This window comes from Tiliqua scincoides, chromosome 2, assembly GCF_035046505.1.
Source record: "Tiliqua scincoides isolate rTilSci1 chromosome 2, rTilSci1.hap2, whole genome shotgun sequence".
NCBI lineage: Eukaryota > Metazoa > Chordata > Lepidosauria > Squamata > Scincidae > Tiliqua > Tiliqua scincoides.
This window is the reverse complement of record NC_089822.1, coordinates 264439611-264450368: the sequence shown is the minus strand read 5'-3', so window position 1 is coordinate 264450368 and position 10758 is coordinate 264439611. Positions and strand designations below refer to the sequence as shown.

Genomic DNA, 10758 nt, shown 5'->3' with positions numbered 1-10758 from the left:
ACATGCCTTTCTGAGGGCAAATCAGCATGGCTTCTGCCCAGACTCTGCAGCTTCTCCTGGGTTGATGAGCTTCTCCTCTCCCCACAGGTTGCATGGGGCACACTCAGACTCCCATGGGAGGCTCTTCCCTACCAGGTCCCTTTCCAGAGCCTGGCATCCTGTCCCTGAATGGAGGGGTCTGGAAGATCTTTGCAGGGAGTCTTGCAAGCATCCCAAGGGGACTCAGGTGCAGGCGGACCAAGGGATGTACAACAGGGACACAGAAGCTTCCTTCAGTGGGAAATCAATGGGGAGGGAGAAGGGTTTTTTTTTAGAGCATCCAGTTGGAGCCTGTGTCTGCATCACATCAAACTGATGAAGGGTCAACAAGTTTGGGGCTTCTGACCTTGGAGACAAGAGGGAGGGGGCAGGAGAGGGGGTCAAGAGAGCATTATACAGTACCTCCTGTGTTGGAAGTGGACAGAGAGAAGTTTTGCCCCCCGCTCCTGACACGAGAACTTGGGGTCACCCCATGAAAATGATTGGGGGGGGAAAGGGCTGCCCCCCCCCCGCAGTGTGGGGTGCACTTGAGGACTGGATGCTGCAGAATGTGGGCTGTTGGCAAGTGTCTTCACTGATGGCTCCAAAAGATCCCGGCGGTGTATGGAGGACCAGTCCGGCTATATCAGTGGCATAGCTAGTGGGAGGGCAAAGAGCTTAGTTTTGCAGGGAGCCTCACTGGAGCATACAAGCGGGCCCCCTCCCCTTCACAGCCATTCCGGGCGGGGGGAGCAAAATGTAGGCAAATGCCTCTGGAGTTTCCCAGGCGGTCAGTCTGGGGGGATGCTGGTGAGTGGAGCCTCTTCTTGGGCACTAGAAAAGGCGCAGAGTCCCTCAGAGGTCTCTTGGGGGGTGCTCGGGCCCCCTTGCCGGATCGCAGCCTGCTGGCCCTCTGTCTGGTGGGGGCAAGTGGTTGCCCCCATCCTTATGCCGGGTAAAGTTCGGGTATAGCAGTGTGCCCCAAGGATCTGTCCTGGGACTGGTGCTTTTCAACCTCTTCATAAATGACCTGGAGACAGGGGTGAGCAGTGAGGTGGCAAAGTTTGCAGACGACATCAAACTTTTCCGAGTGGTGAAGACCAGAAGTGATTGTGAGGAGCTCCAAAAATGGCAGATGCGCTTCAATGTCAGTAAGCGTACGATCATGCACATTGGGGCAAAAAATCAAAACTTCACATATAGGCTGATGGGTTCTGAGCTGTCTGTGACAGACCAGGGGGTGGTGGACAGGTCGATGAAAGTGTCGACCCAGTGTGCAGCGGCAGTGAAGAAGGCCAATTCTATGCTTGGGAAGGGTATTGAGAACAAAACGGCTAATATTATAATGCCATTGTACAAATCAATGGTAAGGCCACACCTGGAGTACTGTGCCCAGTTCTGGTCGCCGCATCTCAAAAAAGACATAGTGGAAATGGAAAAGGTGCAAAAGAGAGTGACTAAGATGATTACAAGCCATGATGTGTATGTGCAACCTCCTGATTTTAGAAATGGGCTATGTCAGAATGCCAGATGCAAGGGAGGGCACCAGAATGAGGTCTCTTGTTATCTGGTGTGCTCCCTGGGACATTTGGTGGGCGACTGTGAGATACAGGAAGCTGGACTAGATGGGCCTATGGCTTGATCCAGTGGGGCTAATTTTATGGGGGGGGGATTGCGCTACCTCCGTTCAGCCCTCCTTGGATGGAGAAACTCTCAGCCCAATCCCAGGCATGTCTACTCAGAGGTAAGTTCCATTAGAGTCAATGGGGCTTACTCCCAGGAAAGTGTGGATAGGATTGGGCTACAGGAATCAGGCTTTTTCTGCACAGATCGACCAGCAGGACCCAGGCCCAAACTCCATGCCCCATATGGGACCTCCAGGGAGGGGGTCTGCAGCCTGCAAGGGGTTACCAGCCTTGCTTCCATTCCTCCTTGTGTCACATCACTGTTTCTTTTATGTGTGTACACACACATGCACACATCACCTCCCTGGAGCCACTATGGACCAGAGTCTCTGCTTTAAATCCTTCCCCTCCATCAGTGGCGTAGCTAGAGGGGGTTATGCAGGGAGCCTCACCCTGGCATGCGAAGTGCCAAGTTTTTCCCTGCAAAACTTAGTGCTCTGCACCACACCACCCAGAATGGCTCCAAAGGGGAAGGGGAATGGCTCCAAAGGGGAAGCCTCACAGCACAGTGAGGCTCCCTGCAAAACTTCTTGCGTCCTGAGTACACTTCTGTACTGCAGCGAGTCATGGACTCTTCGCTCACAACAGGAGAGGAAACTGAGCGCTTTCCACATGCGCTGCCTCCGACGCATCCTCGGCATCACCTGGCAGGACAAAGTTCCAAACAACACAGTCCTGGAACGTGCTGGAATCCCTAGCATGTATGCGCTGCTGAAACAGAGACGCCTGCGTTGGCTTGGTCATGTCGTGAGAATGGATGATGGCCGGATCCCAAAGGATCTCCTCTATGGAGAACTCGTGCAAGGAAAGCGCCCTACAGGTAGACCACAGCTGCGATACAAGGACATCTGCAAGAGGGATCTGAAGGCCTTAGGGATGGACCTCAACAAGTGGGAAACTCTGGCCTCTGAGCGGCCCGCTTGGAGGCAGGCTGTGCAGCATGGCCTTTCCCAGTTTGAAGAGACACTTTGCCAACAGTCTGAGGCTAAGAGGCAAAGAAGGAAGGCCCATAGCCAGGGAGACAGACCAGGGACAGACTGCACTTGCTCCCGGTGTGGAAGGGATTGTCACTCCCGGATTGGCCTTTTCAGCCACACTAGACGCTGTGCCAGAACCACCTTTCAGAGCGCGATACCATAGTCTTTCGAGACTGAAGGTTGCCAATACTGTACACTGCTGTGAGGTTCCCTGCAAAACGCTGTGCCAGAACCACCTTTCAGAGCGCGATACCATAGTCTTTCGAGACTGAAGGTTGCCAATACCAATACCAATAGTTCTTTGCACACCAGTGAGGCTCCCTGCAAAACTTAGCACTTTGCATGCCATGGTGAGGATCCCTGCAAAACTTAGTGCTTTGCACCCCACTCTAGCTACACCACTGCCCTCATAAGTTCACAAGTAGCCATAGGTAAGCTGATCCCTCTCAGCCTTCCCCAGCTGCAAAATGGGGATAATAATTCTTAGCAGTACAGGGTTGTTGTTACAAGGATTGCATCCAGATGTCACCCATGAAGGGCCTTCCAGGCTCAGAAACTACCTGTGCTTCCTATTAGCTGGGTTGTGGGGTATATCCTCTTTTCCCCCAAGCTCTGGGGGCCGTCCTGTTCAGCACACTCAGAGCTGACTCTCCACTCATTAAAAACACAAAACCCCAAACACTGAAGGAGAACTAAGGAACCATCAGCCCACCATCCTGAGCCATTAGCAAGGGATTACCCTAACAAAGGATAATAATAATAATAATAATAATAATAATAATAATAATAATAATAACTTTATTTCTACCCCGCCTTTCTCCCCGAAGGGACTCAAGGCGGCTTACAACATATTAAAAACAATTTAAAAGCAAATAAAAACATATTAACACATACTAAAAACAGCAGTCAGAGTAAAAATAGGTAAAAAGAGCATAGAGCAGCAGCAAGTCATAAAAGGATGGCTTCCCAACAGCACCAACAAAAATTGGAAAGTGTTTCCAGGGAGTATCATCCAGGCAGAGGCTACAACTCCAGTGTTTGGGGGGTGAGAGATACAGAGCAAGTGAAAAGAGGTACTTCTTCATTTGGCGTGTCTGTGGAATTCCTTGCCACAAGATGTGATGGTGGCCGCTAGCCTGGATGGCTTTAAAAGGGGACTGGACAAAGTCATGGAAGACAAGCCTGTCAGTGCTGTCATTGATGGCTATGGGCCACCACTGGGTTCATTTCTAGGTACAGAGAATAAAAAGGGTTGAACAAGGGCTGGCAGGCTAGTGAACAAGGAAGGCTGCAGCAAAGATCTTTGTGGCTTTCTGGCTGGGAATGTTGGGCATAAAGAAATCAGCTATTTGGATGTGAAGCACCCAATTTCTGGCCATTGTGTTATTATAGTAAGCTGAGTGGCTTCAAAAAGTTTGCGCGCCCCCCCCCCCCACTCCAGGTGGTTGAAACCCCAGAGATACACCAAGGAGCAAATCTTAGAGCTGGTTCTCTTCAAGCAGTCCCTAGCCCTTCCATCCTTGGAAATGAAGAGCTTGGTCAGAGAAGAAGACCTGGAGACCAATGGACAGACTGTGGTCTCAGGAGACGACCTGGTGGGGCAACCAAGTGTTGAAAAACTAGAAAAGAAGGTAAGAATGCTTCATACCTGGTTATTTCAAGAAGCTGAGAGTGTGGGGGCAAGGATAAAACTTTACTTCTATTTAAATACAGTTCCACTGTAATTAAGCTTAAACATGTCTCACTGTGAAATAATAGCATCCCTCTGCCTCTCAGTGCCTCCATTTCTGTCCCCTTCTTCTGTTGTCTTCCTTGTACCTATCTAGACTGTAAGCCTTTTGGGGCAGGGATCCACTCTCCCATTCTGTATAAAACTCCATCTACATGGATGGTGCTATTTAAATTAAGAAGTGGTATATTGAGGATTATACTAGCAAGCAGTCTAGTGAAGAGCTTACAGTCTAGATCAGTGTTTCTCAGACTGTGGGTTGGGACCCACTAGGTGGGTTGTGAGTCCATTTTGAGTGGGTCCCCATTCATTTCAATATTTTAGTTTTAATACATTAGACTTGATACTGCCAGGGCATGTGACTGCATTCGGGGAAATGTTACAGATCTCTACTTTGAACAGGCTACTGTGTATATTCTTCTAACAATGATAGAAGCCAATGGGGCTTACTCCTGGGTAAGTGTGGTTAGGATTGCAGCCTAGGATTGTTAAAACTCTTCCTGCTTGATGATGTCACTTCCAGTCATGACGTCACTTCTAGTGGGTCCCGACAGATTCTCATTCTAAAAAGTGAGTCCCGGCACTAAAAGCTTGAGAACCACTGGCTAGATCAGTGTTTCCCCACCAGGGGGGTTGTGACTCCCCAGGGCAACTGGAAGTACTGCATTCCCCCTTAAGGGAAGTGGTGACCAGCGGATGTGGGAGGATAGCAGTGACTGCACTTCTGGATTTGCAGAACCGCTGAAGTAAAAAAAGGGGGGTTTCGCACTTACCCAGTGGCAGCTGGGTATGTGTGAAAACCCCTTTTTTACTGCAACAGAGGCACGAACCTGGAAGTGCCATTGCTGCTGAGTCTCCACCCCCTATGCTGGCCCTGCAGGTAATCAGTGTTTCCCTTCCCTTTGTGTAAAGGTTGGGAACCACTGGTCTAGAATGGTTAGATAGAACTCTAGATAGACACAAGGGGGGGGGATGATGGCAGGGTAAATGGGGGAAGAATATCTGTTATTTTGTTTACATAGGCTTAGGTACAGTACAGAGAGTAGAGAGTTGGGCCAAAAATTTCATGGGAAGTCTGGGTTTTCGGGAGAGATGTAAAAGAAATAAGAGATGCGTCTTGGCGGAGATGTCCTGGAAGGCAGTCCCAGGTATGCATATACTACACAGCCTTTCTTAATATTGCAGAGATGTCTTCACTTTCCAAGTCTTTCTGCTCCACCAACAAGCTTGCAGGCCCAGCATCTGGGGATACTCAAAGGAGGAGGGCCCACTGTGTAGCTGAGAAGTAGTAATTGCCTATTTGAAAAGTCATTAGTAGGCTACTGGATATATGAAGGGATCTTGTCCAACCACCTATGAACGAACAGGTGGAGTCCTCGCCTCCTTCCTGCTCTGCACACTTGTGCAGCAAACGGAGGGGTGGACTCTCTGTGATCACAGTTGTGTTTCATGTTTCAGAAGCTGGTGACCTTTAGAGATGTGGCAGTGGATTTCTCCGAAGGGGAGTGGAGCCTGCTGGATGCCTCTCAGAGAGCCCTGTATAGGGAGGTCATGCTGGAGAATTACAGGAATGTGATCTTGCTGGGTAAGGTTTGTGCAGGCACAAAGCAGGGACTCCTTTGTGCTTGTTGTTGCTGTACTGTAGGTCAGCTCTGGGCGTTTTAACCACCGGGTTGCAATTCTGGGGTGTCCTCCCTGATTATAGGGGGGGAGTGTTTGTCATCCATTAGTTGTCTCCCCCTTTTGACTCCCCCCTTCCCTGCATTTACTTGCTTGCTGCACTGGCCTCTCTACAACACTGATGTCTCAGACTGTGTCCTGACATATTAGGCAGTTGTTACAAGGTGCCAGGGGTGGGGGGGTCCCTAACCAGGTGTGGGCACCTTACCACCCACATCCCTGTGCTCTGTTTCTTGTAAAGTGTGGTAGTGGAGCTGGCCTTTGGTTCAAGGGCACTGTCTAGGCTGTGCATCACCCCACCCCAAGAATCCATTCCTGTCCACCAGGAAGGGCCATCGCTTGCTTTCCTGTGACCTTGGGTGAAAAGACATGTTGGGGGAGCTCCTCTGGGCCCCCTGGGACATGAGACTCCCCTGATGGGGCTTGAAGCAGATGGCAGCTCTGAAGGTGGCACCCCCGCTAAGGGGTTGCTTCCCCCAAAACCTTGTGGAGATATACCATTGTGGTAGTAGCCCAAAGTGTTATTTAGCATTGCCATCATTTTGCCCTCTACTGCCGTTCTTCCAAGCCAAGGACCCCTGTGAACCTAGCACTGATGCTGTATACGCCCAATTCCCTGCAAGAGACTCTTGAGGGGCATCAAGTGCTGGAGTGCCTTACCTGTGGGACCCAGGTGACAGCCCTGCCTGTCCTTCTCTACAGATGACTGTCTTACTAGGGCTTATAGCAGTGATTTTCAGCATTTTTCTTCTTATGGCACACTGGCCTCTATGGTCTTCTGTATGTATTTCCTGTGATGTCATTTCTCACTTCTGAGATACTTTTCCGGGTTCTGTGGCTCTAGGGCATCTGTCTGTAGTAACAAACTGTCTGTCCTTCTTCCTCTGCTGGCTCCTTAGAGGGCCAGACAATACATTACTACACACAGGGCGCAATCCTAACCCCTTATGTCAGTGCTTTCCAGCACTGAAATAAGGGCAATGCAACTATGAGGTAAGGGAACAAACATTCCCTTACTTTGAGGAGGCCTCCGTGAGCGACACCCAGCTGCAGGATGCAGCACATGTCCCATTGGCACCGCTATGCCAGTGCTGGAAAGCACTGACATAAGGGGTTAGGATTGCGCCCACAGTCACCCTATAAACAGAGTTGCAGAACCTAGAGGAGTTTTTCAGCAATTTTCAGTTGCTGTGCTCCAGACTCCCGCATCGGATCTGCGAGCCTTTCTTGACACACCAGTGTGCCATGGCACACCTGTTGAAAATCACTGCCCTATAGAGTCCCTGTCACAGCACTTGCTTGTGGGGGGGGGGGGTGCAATTTCTTTGTTGCCTTGGTACTTAACTCTGTCTGCCTGTTTCAGATCACTCTCTTGCTTCTGGCCCACTTGGATGGATGGACAGGCCTTCCTGGAGCATGACCCTTGCCAGGGCTTACAGTGAGGGGTGGATGATGGCATGGATCAGTGAGGGAGGGAGGGAGGGAATTTGATGTTCACCATCAATCAGCTGCCTGAAGGGGGCAGTTGCCTCTACTCAAAAGTGCCATTTTCTTTTGTTTCTTAGAGTGGCTTTTAATTCTCAATCCTGATCTCACCTTTCGCCTGGAGGAAGAAGGAGAAGACCTGTTTTTCCAGAACTCTGAAGAAGAGCAGAGCTCAAGAGATGGCTTCTTGGGTATGGCTCTGATGGTCCTGGGAATTATGGGGCTCCTGATGTGTGTTGGTGTATGATGTATATAGGTATGATGTATGTCCTGTTGGGAATGGCTCTGAGAATTATGGGACTCCAGCAGAGAGTTGTTTTTATCCAGAGCTGCAAGCTTTATATGGCAAAAAGACTTGCGGTACTGTTAAGATTAACACACTTACTGGAGCATGGCCTTCTGCTACAGCACATTTAGCCTTTTATCACAAAATTCATAAATAACACACACAGCTATTTCTCTGGGAGCATTAAGAGGCGTGCCACGGTGAGGTTCCCTGCAAAACTTAGTGCTTTGCACCCCCTCTAGCTATGCCACTGCATGTATCCTTCCCTTTTTCCAAGCAGTTCTGGGCAGCATATGGTTCACTTCATCTTTTCCATTTTCACAGTATCTCAGTGAGGTCAGGTTAAGGAATAGCCCAAGGTTACTCACTGAGCTCCATGAGTAAGTGCAGATTTGAACCTTGGTTCTATTCTTGCACTCCAACCACTCCAGGCACTCTGGTTTGGCATTTTTGATGCTCTTTTCTGGAATGCTACTATGAGAGAATGAAAAAAAAATTCCTTTTTACAATGGCTGGTAGTTTTGTTGATTAATATTTTCTTAAATTTCCAAGTTCCAAGGTCCCTTCTGTTCCTTCCTCTCCAAACAGAAAGCATTGCTTCCTTCTTCTGCCCTTACTTAGAACTGGCTTCACTGTGACACCATCAAAGTGAGGTCAGAAGAAGGAACTTTGGGGAAAACGGCATCTAGCAGCAGTGGGGACAGCGACTGGCCAGAAGCCACAGTGAAAAATGTGGTGGTGGTGGCATGGATTCAGGAACCCCCAAATTTGAGCTCCCCCCATTCTTGAAGAACAGTGGCTCAGTAATATTTATAAATATTCTGAATTGTTATCTTCTCTGTAAGTCTCAGCCCATGTCCTCCCCAAGTGCTAAACTCATTTGTGGGCCGTGTTTCCTGCTCAAAGGGAAGGAATTTATGGCTGGATTTTCTGCTTATTCAAGCAGGTGAAATGTGGATGTGTGTGAGAGAGCAGAAGCAGCCAGAAAGTTCCCAAGAAGCAGACCCATACGGGATGTGGTGGAGCAGGGTGAAACCGAAGACTGCGCTTGGTAGCTCTTTGGAAAAAGGCTCTGAGAAGTGGCCAAGGTGTCGCCCACATGACAAACCAATCATTAATTCCTTGGAAGGGTACAAGGCATCTGCTGAAAGCTTGGGGCACAGGGCCAGTGCAAAGGTTGAGGAAGGGCTGCAAAGTGAGAGAGCCTTTGGTCAGAGACCCAGCCTTACTGAACATCAGGAACCTTTTGCACTAGAGAAGCCACATAAGTGCTCAGGGTGTTGGAAGAGCTTTAAGAACAAGGCCAGACTTATTGCACACAAAGTAATCCACACAGGGGAGAAACCATTTGCATGCACACACTGTGAGAAGAGTTTCAGGAGGCAGGGGCACCTTCGGTGCCATCAGAGAACCCACACAGGAGAGAGGCCCTTTAAGTGCAGGCTGTGCGAGAAGAGTTTTGCCGTTAGCGCCTCCTTGAAGAGGCACTGGAGAGTCCACACAGGTGAGAAACCCTACCAGTGCACGGATTGTGGACGGAATTTCAATGACAGAACGGCCTTCAAGAGACACAGGATGCTCCATACGGGTGAGAAGCCCTACAAATGCGCAGACTGTGGGCAGAGCTTTTTGTACCTCCTGCAGCTTCTAAATCACGAGCAGATGCACCCCGGGGACAAACCGTATCGATGCTCAGCTTGTGATCAAAGCTTCAGTAAACTGCAGTCCCTGATTATCCACAGCAGAATCCATGTGAAAAGACAGAAGCGCAAGCAAATGCCCTTAGGAGAAATAATATACCAGTGTGCCATTTGTCAGCAAGACTTCAGACAGCCAAAGTCCTTTACTAATCACATGAAAATCCACACTAGTGAGCAGCATGAGCATCAACAGTATCCAGAAGGCTCCCCTTATGAAACACAGCTTCTTGCGTATGAAATGACCAATACTACAGAGAAATGTGAGAGCCTCGGGGGCAGCAGAGCCACCATTGCAAAATGTACCTTAGTGAGCGTGGAAGGAGAGGAAGTGTTTGTGTGCTCTGAATGTGGGAAAGACTTTAGTCAGCGAGGCAGTCTTATTGAGCATTGGAGAATCCACAAGGAAGAAAAGTTCTATCAGTGCACGGTCTGTGGGAAAAGTCTGAGTAACGCATTCTCTTTTAAGAGGCATAGGAGAATCCACATAGAAGAAAAACTCTATCAGTGCTCCTAGGAGGCAATTTAATGATGTGACATCCTTGAAGAGGCATTGGATGATTCATGCAAACAAGGAACCATTTCAATGCTCAGACTGTGGGGAAAGCTTTCTATTCCGCTCGCATCTTCTGAATCATGAAAGGATCCATGAGGGAAAGATCCCTCATGGATGCACACGTGTCGATGGTGCAGGCGGGCGGGAGTGGCGGCCCCTCCGTGTAAGGCAAGCAGACCCGTAATGGAGCTACTCAATTCTGTGGCAGCCCTTGGGCTGCTATAGAATTGAGAGCCTCCATGTTGGGCCCATGGCATGCCTCCTCCCTCCCCTCCCCTCACCTAATCCCACCCCTGAACGCCTTCTCCCCACCTCCCCTCATGCCTCCACTCACTTCTCTCTCGCACGGTGGTCTGTGCAACCGCCAAGTAGTGAAGCACTGGTGATCTGCCAGTGATCCAGCCAGTGCTGGGCTAGCACCGGCACTGGACCGGTGCTGAGGGCTGTGAACATGCTTTTCGGCACGTTTGCGACACTCACACCAGTAAAGCACCGGTGGTGCATGCTCAGGATTGGGCCCTGCTTTGGGGCTTCCCAGAGGCAGGTGGTGGGCCACTCTGGAAAACAGGATGGTGGACTAGATGAACCCTCTTTGGCGTGATCCAGCTGGGCTTTTCTTATTTACTAGGTTATGCACTTCTTTGA

The 10758-nt window shown here is 49.7% G+C and overlaps 1 protein-coding gene across 1 annotated transcript; it reads left to right on the top strand.

The window, feature by feature from the left end:
• The first annotated feature begins 5858 nt into the window (after positions 1-5858).
• Positions 5859-10074, top strand: LOC136639151 (zinc finger protein 420-like). The gene is made up of 3 exons (XM_066613162.1): positions 5859-5994; positions 7655-7765; positions 8990-10074. Exons 1-3 carry the CDS (start codon positions 5859-5861, stop codon positions 10072-10074), a joined length of 1332 nt encoding a protein of 443 aa, XP_066469259.1.
• Positions 10075-10758: the final 684 nt, after the last annotated feature.

Excerpts from the sequence above, each read along its gene's own strand:
- LOC136639151 (XM_066613162.1), top strand. The coding sequence starts at position 5,859 with ATGTTTCAGAAGCTGGTGACCTTTAGAGATGTGGCAGTGGATTTCTCC. Across the intron at positions 5,995-7,654 it reads CAGGAATGTGATCTTGCTGG|AGTGGCTTTTAATTCTCAAT; the intron begins GTAAGGTTTGTG and ends TTTGTTTCTTAG. Across the intron at positions 7,766-8,989 it reads CTCAAGAGATGGCTTCTTGG|GGTACAAGGCATCTGCTGAA; the intron begins GTATGGCTCTGA and ends ATTCCTTGGAAG.